The following is an 18424-nucleotide window of genomic DNA, read 5'->3' as shown; positions in this document are numbered from 1 at the left end:
AAAGTGACATTTTTGGTATTTCAAGGTTTAACCAAAAATAAATGTTGGTAACCGCCCCGCCTGTCTTTTGTGTTTCTTTTAAACTCTGAACTTCCCTCCTATTTGGATGTTGAAGGATGTGCTTCATTTCAGGAACCTTGTCAAGTTGCTGTTGAGAAGCCGGCACCATCCAAGGCAGCAGGAGGAGGCGGGTTCGAGGGGAATAAGATGAACAGAACCAACCAGGGCAGGCAGGTCAGGCTCTGTTTTTCTGTTGATAATGGGAAAATCCCCCTTTAAGTGACCATAACAACTACCACTTCGGGTTCCTTTTTTAAAAATTCCCTTTTTTACTTTATACCAAAATTCCCTTTTTTACCTTTGGTTTTAAACCAAGTTTCATTTAATTGGCTCAGTACATCAAAGACTGCACATTCACATAAAAGAAATTAAAATTCTGTAACTGTGAAGAATGTTGTTCTGGGAGGAGTAAAATTTTAAAGGTGATTTTGTGGCTCACTTGGGGAGAGTTAGGAGGAAGTAAAACACACAGCACTGAGGGGATTTCACTTCGAACCACATATTATGATCGCATTTCTGGGGATTATGTGCAGGGGAGAGCATGCAAAATAGACACACTAAACACATTCCAATTGCTTTTCTTTACTTTGTAGAGACAATCTAACCAGTAGTTAATAACTCCAAAACAAAGAGTTATTTCTATATAATGTATCTACCTTTCTCTCCACTTCTCAAAAATGATTATTCTCCATGAAATTTCATTGGAAATTCCTCTTATTCACCAAGATCAACTAATAGACATATTTGAAAAGAGGAGGTGACAATATAAGCATTTTCAGGCAGATACTGGGGCTGTGCTTCGAGAACAGAGAGGTGCTGACTTCCTTCAGTGGACAGAAGTTAATTGAGCATCTGCTATGTGGTGAAAAACAAAAGGGCAAGTTCTTATTCTCATTAACCTTGGGGTCTAGTAGGAGGAAACAGAACAACTTTTTTTTTAAAGGCTCAGTTTTCTACTCCAAGACTAATCTGTGGTTTTGATTTATCCAATTGCTGCTCTTTAAGGTCAAGTGCCAATATAAATAAGTAGCACATTTTTAATCACTACCGAAAAGTTGACAGTAACTTTAGGTAAATTAAGTAACAGGCAACGGGAATGTGAATGAAAATGGATTATGAAGTTAATTAAAAGCATTACAAAAGCTTGGTGTGCCAATATTTCAGACTTTAAAAGTCTTTGAGGTCTTAATAATTGATGGGCTTGTTAAGTGAGGGACCTTTCTCTTCCCATTGATTTATAAAACTAAGGCATAGTTACAGGAAGTGGGATCAAGGAGGCAGTGACTTTTTTAAAAAGTTAAACTTTTCTTTGTTGTTTCCGTTTTTTAAATTTTGGTGAAATACACATAGAATAAAATTTACCATCTCTACCATCTTTTATACGTGTACACTATTGTGTAACCATCACCACCATCCATTGCCAGAACACATTTCATCTTGCAAAACTGAAACTCTATAGACATTAAACAATAACTCCCCATTTTGCCTTCTACTCAGACCCTGGCAACCACCATTCTACTTTCTGTCTCTGAGATAGATTGCCCTAGGTACCTTATAAAAGTGGGATCATACAAGATTTGTCTTCTTGTGACTGGCTTGTTTCACTTAACATCGTGTCCTCAAAGTTCATGCATTTTGTAGCATGTTCAGAATTTATTTCCTTCTGAAGACTGAATAATATTCCATTGTGTGGATAGACCCCACTTTGCTTCTCCATTCATCTGTTGATGGGCATTTGGGTTGCTTCCATCATCTTGGTATGTCGTTTGTGTTTTTTGTTGTTGTAGGAATTTGTTATATATCCCAGATATCAACCCCCGACCAGGTATGTGACTTGCAAATATTTTTTCACATTCTGTAGGTTGCCTTTTCATTCTTTTGACCATGTCTTTTGCACAGAAGTTTTTAATGTAATGATAAAGTCCAGTTTACAGATTTTTATCTTGTTTCCTGTCCTTTGGATATTGTACCCAAGAAATCATTGCCAAATCCAGTTTTATTACACTTTTCCTCCACATTTTCTTTTATGAGTTTTATAGTTTTAATTCTTAGACTTAAGGCTTTGGTCCATTTTGAGTTAATTTTTGTATGTGGTATAAGGAAAGGGCCCAGCTCCATTCTTTTGCAGGTGGATATCCAGTTTTCCCAGCACCATTTGTTGAAAAGACTGTTCGTTTCCCACTGAATAATCTTGCCTCCCTGTTGAAAATAATTTGACTGTATATGTGAGGATTTATTTCTGGATCTAATCCATTGGTATACATGTCTATCTTTATAACCATAACACACTGTTTTGGTTACGGTAACTTTGTGATAAATTTTAAAACCAGAAAGTGTGAATCCTTCAACTTTGTTCTTTTTCAAGATTGTTTTGGAAAAAAAATTCAACTGTTTTTGGAGATAATTGTCGATTCACATATTGTTATAAGAAAACAATACAGAGAGATCTCATATATCTTTTGCCCAGTTTCCTCCAATAGTAACTAACATCTTGCAAAACTATAGCACAACCTCACAGGATGGATATTGACAGTGACAACAGTCAAGACAACAAAGCAGCCCTGTCACCCCATGTTGCTCATATACAGCCATATGCATTTCCCTCCACCCTCCCACTCCCCACCCCTGACCCAGGCAAGCACTGATCTGTTCCCGGTTTCTATGATTTTATCATATTATAAATGGAATCACCCAGATGTACCCTTCTGGGTTAGGCATTTCTAACTCAATGTAATTCTCTGGAAATTTACCCGAGTTCCTTTATGTATCAATAGTTTGGTCCTTTTCATTGTTGAGTAATGGTCCAGGCAATGGCTTTTTAAATTTCTTTTATTTTAAAGGGGAAAAACTAAAGCCACTGACTCCTGGTTTCTTGTACTGTCTTCCTGTATATGTTGACCTTTGATGCTGTATGGTTAAAATTACTGGGCTCACTGGAGAGCAAGAGGAGGCTGGAGATAAACAAAGCCCAGCCCCATCATCAGTGCTTCTCCGTGGGTGCTTCTTAGTTTGTTGATACTGAAATGTGTTGTCTTTAAATATATGACTCAGCACAGAATCTCAGTTTTGGTTGATAGAGAACAGAGTTATTTGTCACAGGAAGAATTTCTCATGTTCCATGAAACACTGCTGTCTTTCACTATCATGTGGAATGGGAAAATTCAGATTTCTGACTTGGGTCCCCATGTTGGCCTGAACACTCTCTTCCCAGCAGAAAAGCCATCAAGAGCTTTCCGTCAAGGCACCTTCCCACATCACCTATGTACTGAGCACTCAGCACTGTGCCAGGCACTGGGGACATGCGACGTGACTGTTGCAGACACGGTCTTAAGCTTCATGATGCTGAGCTTGGGTTGGTTCTTCCTACAGGTATTTATGGAGCACCTATTAGATGTTATTTTACTGAGCTGCATGGATGCAATGAGGAGGACACGAATGAATCAGGGACCTCTCTTGCCATCAGGCTCATGAATCTCATACTTGAATACATAAGTAAGAGTACAAGATAGGAAATGTTAACATGGATGGGGAAAGTACCAGAAAGTATACAACCCAGAGAGTTTCTCTGTGCCTCAGGCCTTATCTTAGTCATCCCTGTTTATATGAACCCAGTGTCTGGCAGTTAAAAACACTTAATGGGTGCGGTTCGTTAAGTCTTTGATTGATGGGTAGATTGATTGACGGAGATGGCATTTCAGCTGACCTTTGAGAGACAAGAAGCATTCAAACGCATGGAGACTAAGGAGTGGGTGTTCTAAGCAGAGGGATTAGTATAAGCAAAGGCATAGTGGGGGTGCCAGAAAATTCTGGGGTACCCCTTCTAGGAAACCCCAAGTGATTCAATTTGGCTGGAGCAGAAGGTTGCAGGAAAATATGGGACATGGGTTTGGAATGCCCCTGGAGCCTGCATCTACAGGGCCTTCCAGCCAGGCCTAGGAGTTTTCACTCTGTTCCTCAAAGGCATTAGAATGCTCCTGAGATTTATTCTAGTCTTATATGCCCATAGTTCTGATTCATGAGATCTTATTTTTTTTAGCATATGAATTTGCTCATCCCAGGACATGATACTTAGGAGATAGGGTTTCTGGTTCAATCCCAGTTTGGGCCTGTTGCCCTTGCACAGATTCATGACCTATGACCCAACCCTGAACTCTGACCTAAGGATAAGTGCTGTCATTTACCAGGGACTGGATTAAGGAAAAGCATCGCCAACATAGGGAAACGGACTCAAAACCCAGGGTCTGACCTTTGGCTGAGAAGTGCTTTCAGAGACGGTTGGCCCTGTCACCCTGCCCCACCCTCTTTTCCTTCCTTTTCTTAACCATCTTCTATCTAGTGCCTCTGCCTGCTGAGAGAAGAGTGGCTGCTCTCTTTCCTGTTCTCAAGGGAGGTTGTGAAGATCTGTGATAATGATGTTGTTCTAATATTTGTTGTTCTTGATGATAGGCTTATCACCAAAGTGCAGAAATAAACCATACACAGCCATGTCTCCTCTAGAGGAATTTACATTCAAACTATTCCTTTCTTTCTCTTCCTCCATCACTTTTGAATATGCATTTTAATTTCTCATAGGCGATAAGGACCTTGCCTTTAAAAGTGAAATTAACCTTAATATGTACCTTGTTGAGTAGCTCCTGTGGGCTCACCACTGTACTGGGTGCTGTGGGATTCACTGCCAATTGTTCATTCATCCACTCATGCGTTCATATATGTTTATTGAACACCTACTTTGTGCTAGACAGGCAGGCAAAGTGTGCACCCTCATGGAGCTTGCGTTGTAAAACTTACAATATTTTGGAGGAAGTAAGATTCATTTCAGGCAACAGGTGAATGTGCATAAGAGAAAAGGATGGAAGCAGGAATGTCAGAACGTACTGCACTGAGTAGTGATAGCTGATGCTAGTGGAACCTATGCTGTATCCGCAGCCCTGAGTATCTCTTTATGTCAGCCTCACGTTGGACCAATTTTGCCCGTTTTATAGACCAGGACATTTTACAGAGGGTGAGTAGGAAGTAAACGACAGGCAAGAGACTTGAACCAAGGCAGTCTAATGGCAGAGCCCACAGTTTGGGCCACTACTCTACATTGTATGACCTTAGATGAAAATAAACAAATGGTAAACCGAGTGGTATTGATGATAAAAATCAACCTGGAAGGGAGGAAACTAATACTAGCTTCTCTTGCCCTAACCGGTTTGGCTCAGTGGATAGAGCGTCGGCCTGTGGACTCAAGGGTCCCAGGTTCGATTCCGGTCAAGGGCATGTACCTTGGTTGCGGGCACATCCCCAGTAAGGGGTGTGCAGGAGGCAGCTGATCAATGTTTCTCTTTCATCGATGTTTCTAACTCTCTATCCCTCTCCCTTCCACTCTGTAAAAAAAGAATAAAATATATTTTTTAAAAAATACTAGCTTCTCTTGGCATTTGGCTGCCAAGCCTGCCCCATCTGTGCCGCAGACAGGTGGGACAAAGATGTCCAGCCTGGGCAGGCTGTGAGGGGAGCGTGTTAGTATCGAGCCTCCGGAGGAGACAGCTAGGTTGGGGTGTCAGAGTGATGGAGTCAGACCCAGGCAAAGCCGGCGTCTTCTCTAACACAGAAGGGAAACTGAGGCCCTTAGGAGAGTGGAGCAGCAAGAGTCTCATGCCAAAGTGAAACCCAGCAGAAGGGTGGATCCCTGAGTGGCTGGGTTCAATCCGCAACCAGGGGTCCCTGCTGGAGAGGGAGAGCTGCCCTCCCTGGTCATGGAGTCCTGGTCGGTCAGTCCAATCGGCCAGTCCGGTTTTGAGGTACCACACGAGGAAGGCTCAGTGACAAAGGGTAGCAGCTTTATGGCGTGGCCTTGGCAGCCCCACCCTGGGCCATGGCAGCCTCACCTTAGAGTCCCCAGGTCAGAGAAGTGAGCCTTGATCTCTCAGCACAGAGCTGTAGTCCATCACCTTGTCCCTGGAGGTCGCAGGTCTACCTCAGTCGGCATTCTAGCTCTTGCCCGTTCCCGGGACCAACTGGAAGTTACATCTCAAGCTTCTGAGGTCTGTACCAGGGGCCCAAGCAGCAAATGGATTACCTTTTTGATCCATTTAATTCTCTAATTTTTCTTTGGTGGGATTGTATTTTCTTTCCATCTCTCACCTCCTTTTACACTTTACCATCTCCACTGCTGGTTGCCACTCTTCTCAATCTGTACATTTCATTAATATATTACTTCTGTCCTGCTCAGTCATTAATAAAGACGTTAAATAATTCTGAACCAAATCCTCACCCCTGTAGAGCCCTACAGGAGGCTTGCCTTTAATTAGTTATGCTACCTTTCATCTCTCTAAGGTCCTTTGGTTTCAGATTTCCAGCTGGGTTTGAATCCACGTGACTTTCATCCAGTCCTGTTTGAACTAATTTCATGAGTGAAAATCTGAGAGACATTTTACTGAATGTTGATTCAGGTCCAGGCCCACAGAGAGCTTTGCTATATTCAGGTTCTTTTTAACAGATTAATAGAGAACAAGTTGGCCTTAATAAACTGAGCCTTCCTAATGTACCTCTTTCTAATATTCTTTTCAATCCTAGCAGTGTCCTCTCCATTAATGTCATGGCAGTTTGAATTGTGTTGACGTCAGACTTCATAAAAGGTACTCTTTCTGTCGGGAGTAATCCTCTTAGACCTTTTAAAAGATGACTATTTCTTAGTGGTGTTCTATTTCCAATAACTTAAACGACTTTGTTTTTTAAAAAAATACAACTACTTGGGTATTCTGTAATCGCCTAGTTAACCCGTTTCTGATGTGCTTTCTTGTACAAAACAGGGAGTGATTTAAGCAACCAGAGCTCATACTGTTTTATTACATAACTAGAGGCCCGGTGCACAAAAATTTGTGCACTGGCGGGGGAGGGGGTGTCCCTCAGCCCCACTTGTGCCCTCTCACAGTCTAGGACCCCTCAGGAGATAACGACCTGCTGGCTTAGGCCTGCTCCCGGGTGGTAGAGGGCAGGCCCAATCCCTAGGTGCCTGCCCCGCAGCCCCTGGTCAGGCTCAGAGCAGGGCCGATTGGAGAGTTGGGGTGCCACCCCCTGTCATGCACAGAGCAGGGCAGATTGGGAGGTTGCGATGCCACCCCCAGTCATGCTCAGGGTAGGGCCGATTGGGGGGTTGGGGCACCGCCCCCTGTCACACTCAAGGCAGGGTCAATGGGGAGGTTGTGGCGCTACCCCCTGTCACACACAGAGCAGGGCCGATCAGGGGTTGGGGAGCTCCCCCCTATCAGGCACAGAGCAGGGCCGATCAGGGGGTTGGGGCGCCTTCCCTTGTCATGAACAGAGCAGGGTGGATAGGGAGGTTGTGGCCCCACCCCCTGTCACACACAGAGCTGCAGGGCGATCAGGGGGTTTGGGCGCTGCCCCCTATCATGCTGCTCCAGGGGCCAGGAGGCCTCGTGGCTCCACTGATCCCAGTGCTGGGAGGCCTCGCAGCTCCGCTGGTCCTGGGTTCGGGAGACCTCGCGGCTCTGCTGATCCTGGTGCTGGGAGGCCTCGCGGCTCTGCTGGTCCTGGGTTCGGGAGACCTCGCGGCTCTGCTGATCCTGGTGCTGGGAGGCCTCGCGGCTCTGCTGATCCCGGTGTTGGGAGGCATATTACCCTTTTACTATATAGGATAGAGGCCTGGTGCACGGGTGGGGGCCAGCTGGTTTGCCCTGAAGGGTGTCCCGGATCAGGGTGGGGGTCCCCACTGGGGTGCCTGGCCAGTCTGGGTGAGGGGCTGAGGGCCGTTTTCAGGCTGGTGGGTGACTGAAGCTCCCAACCTCTCCTTTTTTTCTTTTTTTTTTTCTTTTTTTATTCTGGGATTTATTTACCTTCTATGGCTGTCACTGGAGCTGAGAGCCAGCTTTAGCTCTGAGGCTCAGCTCCAGCTCTGAGACCTCGGCTGCTGAAAGCAGGTATCTGGGTTTGTTTAGCTTCTATAATTGAAACACTGTTGCAACTCCAGCTCTGAGGCCCGGCTGGCTGAAAGCAGGTTTCTGGGGATTGTTTAGCTTCTATAATTGCAACATAGTTGCTTAGAGTGCAGCTCAGAGCTGGGTGGCGGCAGGCGGGGAACCTTGGCTTCCTCCATCACTGGAGCAAGCAAGCCTCCTGTTCACTTCAGCTGCCTGGCTGCCGGCCGCCATCTTGGTTGGCAGTTAATTTGCATATCGCCCTGATTAGCCAGTGGGAAGTGTGTCGGGGGTATGGTTAATTACCATGTTTGTCTATTATTAGATAGGATTTAAAGTTGGACAACCATTTAAAAATGACTCTTAAGTCTTTCAAATGTAACTGACAGGGAGTAGGCTACTCTGCAGTTAATTGCTGGACACCACAGGGCTGTGAGGGTTACATTCTATGGTGCTTTGATTTGATATGTGGAAATCCTTGGACAGAGGATGGGGAGGAATATCCCTGTAGAAATTGTCTTTGTTTCAAGCTAGATTACGTTTTGTTGTTGTTGTTGTTTTGTTTTGTTATGTTTTTTAAATCTTTATTGTTCAGATTATTACAGTTGTTCCTCTTTTTCCCCCCCATAGCTCACCTCCACCCTGTTCCCACCCCACCCTCTGCCCTTACCCCCTCCCCCCACTGTCCTCATCCATAGGTGTATGATTTTTGTCCATCCAGCCTCTTCCCACGCCCCCACACCCCTTTCCCCCTGAGAATTATCAGTCCACTCCCTTTCTATGCCCCTGATTGTATTATATTCACCAGTTCATTCTGTTCATCAGATTTTTTATTCACTTGATTTTTAGATTCACTTGTTGATAGATATGTATTTATTGTTCATAATTTTTATCTTCACCTTTTTCTTCTTCTTCCTCTTCTTAAAGAATACCTAGATTACGTTTTTTAAGTTACCCAAACCCTTCTCTTATGTATAAGCTTGTGGGGCCCACTACTTCATGTCAGATGGTGAATTAACTCTTGATTAAAATACAAAAATCAACCTAAAATAGTAAGTGTGTGGAACAGTTGTGGGGAGATCATTCCTTGCCTTTAGTCTGTACTGGATTTTAAAAATCTTTATCAGTAAAAATAGAAAATGTTACATTTCTAAGAATTGTTGCAGTCGTATAGCACAGCCTTGTAGTTACCCAACGTGTGTGTGTGTGTGTGTGTGTGTGTGTGTGTGTGTGTGTGTGTACCTGCACTGTTGATTTAATGAGGTCCTCTTGGTAGCTCTTTGACTCACTTATTAAGATTAGGAGAGGTTCTCCAAGCAAACAAAGGACAACTAATCTGACCCTCGTTGAAAGCAGAGTGGAGGCATCTGCTTTCATGAGATAGTCCAGAGCTGGATTCCATCCTAGACGCCAGTGGAAACTTCTCTAAACAATAAGGTTTTCAAATGAAATCCTTTTGAAGTGGCAGGGCTGTCTCTCCTCCGGATTGGGGGGGCGGGGGGGGGCGTGGCGGGAATGAAAGTTAAGAAGGCGACGTGGATGGTCCTCTGATAGTGTTTATAGAGCCATTTAAGCAACAAATTATAAACCCCTCCGAAACCTCATGTACATTCGTTATAAGGCTCTTTTGACCCTCTACTCAGAGTAGAGAAGTAGCATTTGCTTGAATAGACATCAACAGTATAAATATAAGAAGCAGAAAGGACCCTGGGAATTGTATTCGGCTTGGATGTAAATATGAGTCTACATTGATGTTCACATAAAACAAAACAAATGCACGGTTTCTCTTGACCCCCTAGGAAGACAGTGGACTCCTCTAGTATAGGAGTCAGCAAACTTTTCTACAAAGAGCCAGACAATAAATATTTTAGGCTTTGTGAGCTATGAGGTCTCTATTGTAACACTTAAAATCTGCCACTGTGGTGTGAAAGTAGCCACAGATGCCCTGGCCAGTGTTATTCAATGGTTAGAGTGCCATCCCGAAAGATTGTGAGTTCAATTACCAGTCAGAGGCACGTACCTGGGTTGCAAGTTTGATCCTAGCCCCGATATGGTAGGCAACCAATCTCTCTCTCTCTCTCTCTCTCTCTCTCTCTCTCTCTCTCTCTCTTCCTCCCCCTCCCTCCCTGCCTTCCACTTTCTAAAAACCAATGGAAAAAATATCCTCAGGTGAGGATTAACATCAACAAAAACAAAGGCAAAAAGAAAGTGCACAAATGAGTGGGTGTGACTATGTTCCAAAAACACTTTCTTTATGGACACTGAAATTTCAATTTCATGTATTGTCTCATGTCATGTATTATTACTATTTCTTTTTGACGAATTTTCATGGGCCACAAAGAAACAAGCCATAGGGTGGATTTGGCTGCTACAGACAAATCCAGTAGTTTGCCAGCTCCTGACCTAGTACACACATTATGTGCCCCCACAGCACCTAGCGCTATTCTAGGGACGCTGTAGGTGTTCGGTAAATACTTCTTAACTTAGCTGTCATGATGTCAGAGCAAAGAGTAAGCCTTTTGCTATACAACACACACTTGACATTTGCAAGGGATTTATCTTTAAGTCTCTGCTAATCCCTCCATTCCAAGGACCACTCTTGCAGATAATTTCCCCCATAAAATGCACTCAAGTATAACAGAATAATTAAAGTGAACCTTTCAGGCCCTCCATGATTCTATAAATATGGGGCTAAAGTCCTTTACCAGGCGATTAAAATAAACTCTGCCACCGAAATCAATTCTCTGTCACATTACATCATTGCTGTAATGACATTAACGATGGATTTACCTCAATCGGAAAAACCAATCCATAGTGATGATGAGTGATGGTGATCGCTCTACCACATAGCACCTGTGTTTGCCAAGTGGCAGAATGATCAAGCACCCCTTTCAGTGGGATGGGTGGGCCCAGCAGCCCAGCAAGGCCATCCTGGTGAGTGTCACACACACAAAGGAGCCGAGAATACTAGGCTGCTTCAAGAAGCAGATGATAGGCAGGTATTGGATGTGACTGAGCCTTTCCCAGCAAAGGAAAGCCTTCCTCCTAAACTTCATCCTGCAGGTGGATACACTCGGTGTTTAGGCCTTGACCGAATTCTACATGATTGTGCATTTCTGGACCTACAGTTTCTTTTCAGATATCAAGAGTGTGAGTCACTCACGCTAAAGATCTGTTGTACTTTATATTGGCCAGAATCTTAGAACCTTCTGTCCAGTTTTAGTCACCACATTATAGGAGAATACAGACTTGCCGGTAATGCTCTACAGAAGCACCACAATGATAGATGGCAGCATGTACAGGAGAAAAGTAAGAAATCGGGATTGTTTTAGCTTTGAAAAGGAAAATGATTCTTGCCATCAAAGAGGTCTTTTTTAAATTTATTTTTTAACATATTTTTATTGATTTCAGAGAGGAAGGGAGAGGTAGAGAGAGAGAGAGAAACATCAATGGTAAGAGAATCATTGGTCGGCTGCCTTCTGCATGCCCCCTGATGGGGATGGAACCCGCAATTGAACCCTTCACTCGATCCACTGAGCCAAACCAGCTAGGGCTTTTTTTTTTTTTTTTTTTTTTAAGGGAATTTGATTAGACGTTGAACATGAAGAAGTAAGGTGCATAATATAGGGCCAGGTATCAGGTTTCCAAGGCAAACTTACTTGATGAAGAAAGGCCAGATAAAGCTTGCAATGGGTACCAAGGAGGAAATGGTGGCATCTGCACACTGTGGAGAAGCAGTGGTTGGCCACATGGGTTAGGCACCCAACTACTTGATATTAGGTGACTGACCAGGTTTCTCCCTACAGTATACTCCTTGATTCAAATAGCCTATCTGAAAAAAAAACAAAAAAAACAGGAACTGCTTCCTTGGGAATTAAAGCTATCCAGAATGACACTTATTCTAACTACTGATGAGTCTGTGGTTGGCCCATGAGCAGTGGACTCCTTGTCTCTTTTTTCATTGTGTTACATTGTGAGCCCCCAGGGGCTGGACGGCGGCTAGCATTTTTGAGACTCTCATGCTATTTCACTCTTCAGACAGAATGTCAGGCTCTTCAACTATGTTTTCAACTGTCTTGTGAGACAAAGACTAATTGGTTTGACCTCATGCTGTCGCGTGTTGAGAGACATGAATCTTCGGCGCTCTTCCTTGAATTCATTGATTTCATTAAACACTGTCTGCTTGTGTTTGCAAAATGTTGTAATTTCCCAGTGATTTCTTCGAACTGCAGCGCATAAACAGATTTTTTTTGGAGCAATGCCATTTCTTAGCTTTGATCTTGTGTTTTAATCTTTTATTTCCAATAGGTTTTCTCTGTTAAGTCCATTGAGCCACAGAAAATATCAACCTTAGGGAAAAGTAACGTGATAGTCACGGGAGCAAACTTCACGCGGGCGTCTGATAATATCGTCATGATCCTGAAAGGAACCAGTACTTGTGATAAGGATGTGTGAGTTCAGATATTAGTAATTTTTTCTCAATAATGTGGTGAAATGCTAAAACTTATGCCAAATATAATCATTATGTAGTCAAATTATTTCCATGTGCCAGAGTGGACCAATTACTCTGAATATTTGATATAATATATTTTTAATAGTAAAATCATTTATACACTACATTTGAAGTTAATTGTGAAAGAATCTGTCTCACATTACCCCCCAAAATCTCAGTACACAACAGTTTCAGGATGTTGTCTGTTTTGGGTCTTGATTTGTTTTCATTAAACAAAACCAAGTATTTTGAATATCAAATATCATTTTGAAGATGATCCACTTAGAAAAAACAGTCAAGTACCTCATATTTTTTTAAAATGTATTTTTATTGATTTCAGAGAGGAAGGGAGAGGGAGAGAGAGATAGAAACATCAATGATGAGAGAGAATCATTGATTGGCTGCCTCCTGTATGCCCCCTACTCGGGATTGAGCCCAAAACCTGGGCATGTGCCCTGACCCGGAATCGAACCGTGATCTCCTGGTTCAGGGTCAATGCTCAACTACTGAGCCACACCAACTGAGCAAGTACCTCCGATTTTGATGGGAAAATAATAGCAACTCTTCAGTAGATGGCCCAAAGTTAACAGAAGAAATTTTCTGATCCATTTTATTCTTTATAGCCTTCTCTTCATTGGATTGATTTCAGACCCAAATAATAACTAAATAGAATGTAAATTAGTATTTAAAAAAAGAAGAAACAAATACCCCAACCCCAAAAATAACTGGTCAGTGTACCACTTGACGTCATTATTTCTATGACTTCTTTTCTCCTAGTTCATCCTTTCAATGAAACTTTTCAGAGAGAACATTTCACTATCTCACTGACAGTGTTGTACCAATGCTACCACCCCCTCCCCCCACCCCCCCAAAAAGAGATGTGATAATAGCATGAGAGATAATTTGAGTTTTGTGCTTGTTAGCTTTTATAAATCTGGGCTAATTTGAAATAAGACGTTGCCATCTACATGAAGTATAATACTGAGCTTGTCCCCGTCATGGGAATGCATTGACGGCAATCTGCTGAAGCGTGGTGTTTTGGTTCTTAACTACTAAAACAGATTTGTACAGCGTTTCAATCTGCCACACTTATTTACTGATTTTCTGTTTAAATTCATTTGCCACATATAGCTGCCATCCCCTTCCCCTCCTAGCAGTAAATTTGGGATGTCTGTCACCTTCTGGGGAAAGCTGCTCACCGATGGCTTTCCTCGGTTCTGCTACTTACCAGAATTACCCAGCTCACATTAGTGGCTGTATCTGCACAACATAGGTACTTTTGTGCCATTTATCCTGGCTAAACACCTTATTGCAAAAGCCTGTCATTTTGTATAACGAAATCTGAAGTTAGACACCTGTGTGTTCCCTGGGAAGTAAGTCATTTTTCAGAGCTTCACCCTGTTCCGGACTCTTTATACCCTCATTTCAATTCCGAGTGTGTCTTGAGATACTGCAGTTATTAAATTCAATGAGTAAGAGACCTTTCTGCATGTAGCATTTCACTAACCACATTTGTGTGGTGAGCCCAAGTTCACGAGCAGTAAACATAATGCCCAGTTAATCCCGCATCTGAATTCGTGCTGTAATCCCAAACTCTTTCAATATAGTATTTTTTAAACCCTAATTACGCTAAAAGAGAAAAATAGGAGAATGGTAGTGGAATGACCCACATTTCCACCTCTTTCCTTCTAAAATTTATAAACAAGTATGAATTTCAGTTATCAGCTTATTTGTGAAGAGTTTCCAAGAGCTAGAATGAAAGTCTGAGGAGGCGTAAGTACACACTGACCTGTGTGCTTTTTGATTTTGCCTTACTGTTTGAATCTATTATTACAACTTAAAGGGTCTGTGCGTGAAAGTTAATTATCATGCACATGTCCTTTGTACTAATAAATTTTCCTGTAGCATAATTACACTGAGTACTTTCCAGACACAACCCAGTCCTAATGATAGTGCCTTGGATGCCTACTGCAGACACGATGCACCGAGGAGGCTCCAGGTTCCAGGGGCATGTTGTGGAAGGCTCTGCTTTGGCTCCTGAAGGGTGGCGAGGGCACATCCTGCAGGTGCCAGGCGCACCAGGGGCGTCCAGTCTGGAGCGAGTTGCTAGGCAGCTTGGCTCCGATGGCTGATGGGTTCTGCGCCCCTGGGCCTCCGCGTGGACTTCAGTCCTGGGCTCACTGCTCTTCGTACAGCAGAATTCCCCTCCCTGCCTGGGGCTGGGTTCTACCCTCCCGGAGCTCAACTGGGACTTCTCTTTTTGTTAAGCTTTTCATTATGGACATTTCCAAACATACACAAGAGAGAAGAGTGTATGAACTTCTCTGTACCCATCCACCAGCTTCAGAACTTACCAACATTGGCCAATCTTGTTTCATCCATCTCCTCCACATTTTTTGGAGGGAAGGGAAGAATTGCAGTCAGAGTTTTTCGAAGCATATCCTTTCACTCATAAATACTTCAGTATGTATTGCTAACAGATAAGGATAGTGCCATGATTGTACTCAACAAAATTAACAGTAATTCCTTAATATAACTTAATACCCAGTCCATGTTCCACTTTCTATTGGCTGCTTCTTCCCTCACTTCCAAGAAAAATGCAAATAGAAACATAAAAATGAACAAAGAGCCCTGGCCAGCGTTGCTCAGTGATTAAAGTGTCAGCCTGTGCACCAAAGGGCTGCAGGTTCAATTCCTGGTCAAGGGCACATACCTTAGTTTTGGGTTTGCTCCCTTCCCTCCCCACGCCCCCACTGTCGAGGCATATGCAGGAGGCAACCAATCAATGTCTCTCTCTCACATTGGTGTTTCTCTCTCTCTCTCTCTCTCTCTCTCTCTCTCTCTCTCTCTCTCTCTCCCTCTGCCCTCCCCCCCCCCCCCACTTCCGTCCCTTCCACTGTCTCTGAAAAAGCAATGGAAAAAAATATCCTCAGGTGAGATTCACAAAACAAAAACATTCACAAAAGAAAGAGGAACCCTGCCTGGGATAATACCCCAACAGGACAAGGGGCCCTGATTAGTCAGCAGTTGTCTGCTGGTCATGAACTGTTGTTGGTAAGCAGCTGGGCTGTCTGTTTCATATGAGTTCTGTTTCTACCCCTTCCTAGAGTACGGGTGAGCCACGTGCTAAATGACACCCACATGAAATTCTCCCTGCCATCAAGCCGGAAAGAGATGAAGGATGTGTGTATCCAGTTCGACGGCGGGAACTGTTCTTCCGTGGGGTCCTTGTCTTACATTGCTCTGCCACGCTGTTCCCTCATCTATCCTGCTACCACCTGGATCAGGTATTTTCTAGAGTCAGATTTTTCTTTCGTTGTGGTTAAAAAGGTCAGGTGCATGAAGTTCATGAGTTTCACCCAATTTCATATAGGAATCACCTGCTACAGACACGTAACCCTCTTCTGTCTCACTTCTACCATGACACAAAGCTTTTTCCTTCTTACATCCTTTGTTTTAAAACCTTTAGAATAAGCTGTTTTGAATAATTGGAGGAAGTATTGGGAGCTGTCTAAATCAAAAGCAGTATCTAATTTCAAGGATTTTTTCCCTAAATGAGAGATGGAAATTCTGAAATAAACCTTTCCAGATGAGTCCAAAGAAAAAGATTATTTCCCTAGTTGAATTTAAATTCACATTCAGATTTTGGAAAATAACCCTAAAATAGTTTCTTCACCTAACACAGCATGAAGCTTATTTTCAAAGTACTGTCTAGGTGAAAGTACAGATGCAGCTTTGAAAAGAAAAAAGAAAATCACTTTGAATATTCTTATTTAAGATTAAGTGAGAGGTGGACACATTCGGCTGCTAGGGCTTCCATAGCAAAGTACCACACACTGGGTGGCTTCAATAACAGATATTTATGTCATCAAACTTCTGGAGGCTGGTCGTCCAAGATCAAGGTGCTGTCGGGGTTGGTTTCTTCTGAGGCCTCTCTACGTGGCTCATAGATGGCCTTCTCCTCCCTGTGTCCTCACATGGCCTTCCCCCTGTGCCTGTCTGTGTCCTAACCTCCTCTTTTTATAAGAACACCAGTCATACTGGATTTGGGCCTACCCCAATGGCCTCCTTTAACCTGAATGACCTATTTAAAGACCCTATCTCCAAAAGTAGTCACATTCTGAGGTACTAGGGATTAGGACTTCAACAGTTCCACCCATAACAGTGGCATGAGGAAAACTGGCATTTCCAAACCAAGGCCCAAGCATGACAGTCCCCGCCCTAATTCCTTCCTGTGAATAAAAGCGCACATTGGCGAGGCACTCCCCACATGCCTGCTGTGGTATGGCTATTGACTCAGTTAATGCGCACAGGCGGAAAGGCTCTACTCTGAGTGGCCCCTTTTGCAGATGAGGAAACTGGGGCATGGAGTATTCAGACGACCTGCCCAGGCTCCCGGGGTGCTGTGCTCTAAGACACCAGTGTTCTGCTTTGCCATAAAATAAGAGGCTACTTGCTGTCCAGTCACCTATGACATTCTGAGCCTGTGTCTCTCGGTGACTCCTGGGCAAGAACACGGCTCTGCAGTCCGGCCATGGGCCACGCTTGGCTTGGTTTCTAGTAATGGCGACAGGCTGGCATGAGGCCAGCTGGGCCCTTTCTCCTTGTGGCGGGAAGGTTCAGGGCTCAATGTCTTTCTTCTGCCCTACACAAATTAGCCTGCTCGTGCCCACGTCCTGGTCTTGTCGTCATGGGCCCAGCTGACATACCAGGCTCCTGTCCCCTGGAATGAGTGTCTAGTGACCTACATGAACGAGGGTGTGAGGGCAGCCAGAGCTGTGAACAGCTGTTTATTTCACATCTAATGGCCACTTTGCTTATATGCGATTATGTGCTAAGAATATATGAACTCATTAGGCTTGGTTTTGGAGCGATAGAATGTAGCTGTTATTTATATGGTTTGCTGTCACTTATAATTTTACCTTGTCCAAAGTGTTTTCTGTCTCCCTAAATAAATATAATTGGTAGGTAGGGAGTTTGATTTTGAAAATTGTTAGACTGAAGAATCTTCATATAGATTAAGCAGCAATCAAACAACATTCTGTTCAGTGAAACCTTTGCAAGATACAGCTGATGATCTGATTATATGTGGCAACATGACACAACAAACTCAACATTCCATGAAAGGATTTGGGCATTTCCTACAAATTATAATAGGATCTGACATGATTTTTTATATGTATGTATCTTAAAAATTATGATTTTGTAGCCAGTATCATTAAAAAGACTTCTAAAATGTGTCCTGCATTTGAAATTAAGATTTGTTAATTTGCTCTCAAAGCTGAGTTTCATGGTAAGTGTGAATAAATTGGTAGCTTTGTTCATAAACGCAAAGGCCTGTTTACTATGAAACTCTTATTGTTGCTTTGTTTCTTGCAGTGGTGGTCAAAATATAACCATCATGGGCAGAAATTTTGATGTAATTGACAACTTAATCATTTCACATGAGTTAAAAGGAAACATAAACGTAAGTCTTCGGCTGCTTTGTAATAGTTATTTTCAAGGATGATTTTGTTATAACACCAAAATATGTTGGGGGATATGGTTTATTTCTGTGCCTTGTGACATTATATGCTCTTACCTGTTGTATGATATATACCATCTGTGCTGTAACGGAAATAATAAGACCTTATACCTGTGTTGAGTATTTCAAGCTGAGGCACAGAGGAAAGCAATGAACTTGGTATGACAGGACCTGCCATTTCCTCCATGTATGATTTGTGGCGAGTCGCTAATGAGGCAATGTTTATGATACGTGTGAAAACGCTGTGTGAGTGGTGAAGGCGTGATGTAAAGAAAAATGGCATTCCTGTGGCGAGCAGGGGGTGTTCCATCGCACCGAGAGCTGTGGTCAGTGACCTCGGAAGTCCCAGAGGTCATATCACAGGCTTCTTCTCTTGCCATTGTCTCTGCCCCGACCTGGTCCCCTCCTTCTGGCCTCGCCGCCTCT

At 43.2% G+C, this 18424-nt stretch overlaps 1 protein-coding gene across 1 annotated transcript in view; it reads left to right on the top strand.

Annotated features, from left to right (window-relative positions):
• PLXNC1 (plexin C1) overlaps positions 1–18424 on the top strand; it is a 168114-nt gene that overhangs the window by 87743 nt on the left and 61947 nt on the right. The window contains exons 9-12 of the mRNA XM_081083729.1: positions 133–234; positions 12291–12433; positions 15582–15761; positions 17854–17941. Coding sequence (XP_080939855.1) covers positions 133–234; positions 12291–12433; positions 15582–15761; positions 17854–17941 — 513 coding nt within the window. The remainder of the gene's footprint in view (positions 1–132; positions 235–12290; positions 12434–15581; positions 15762–17853; positions 17942–18424) is intronic.

Source organism: Myotis nattereri (assembly GCF_964212035.1).
Source record: "Myotis nattereri genome assembly, chromosome: 2".
In the NCBI taxonomy this organism is placed as follows: domain Eukaryota; kingdom Metazoa; phylum Chordata; class Mammalia; order Chiroptera; family Vespertilionidae; genus Myotis; species Myotis nattereri.
The sequence above is the reverse complement of the archived record's forward strand: the minus strand, read 5'-3'. Positions and strand labels throughout refer to the sequence as shown.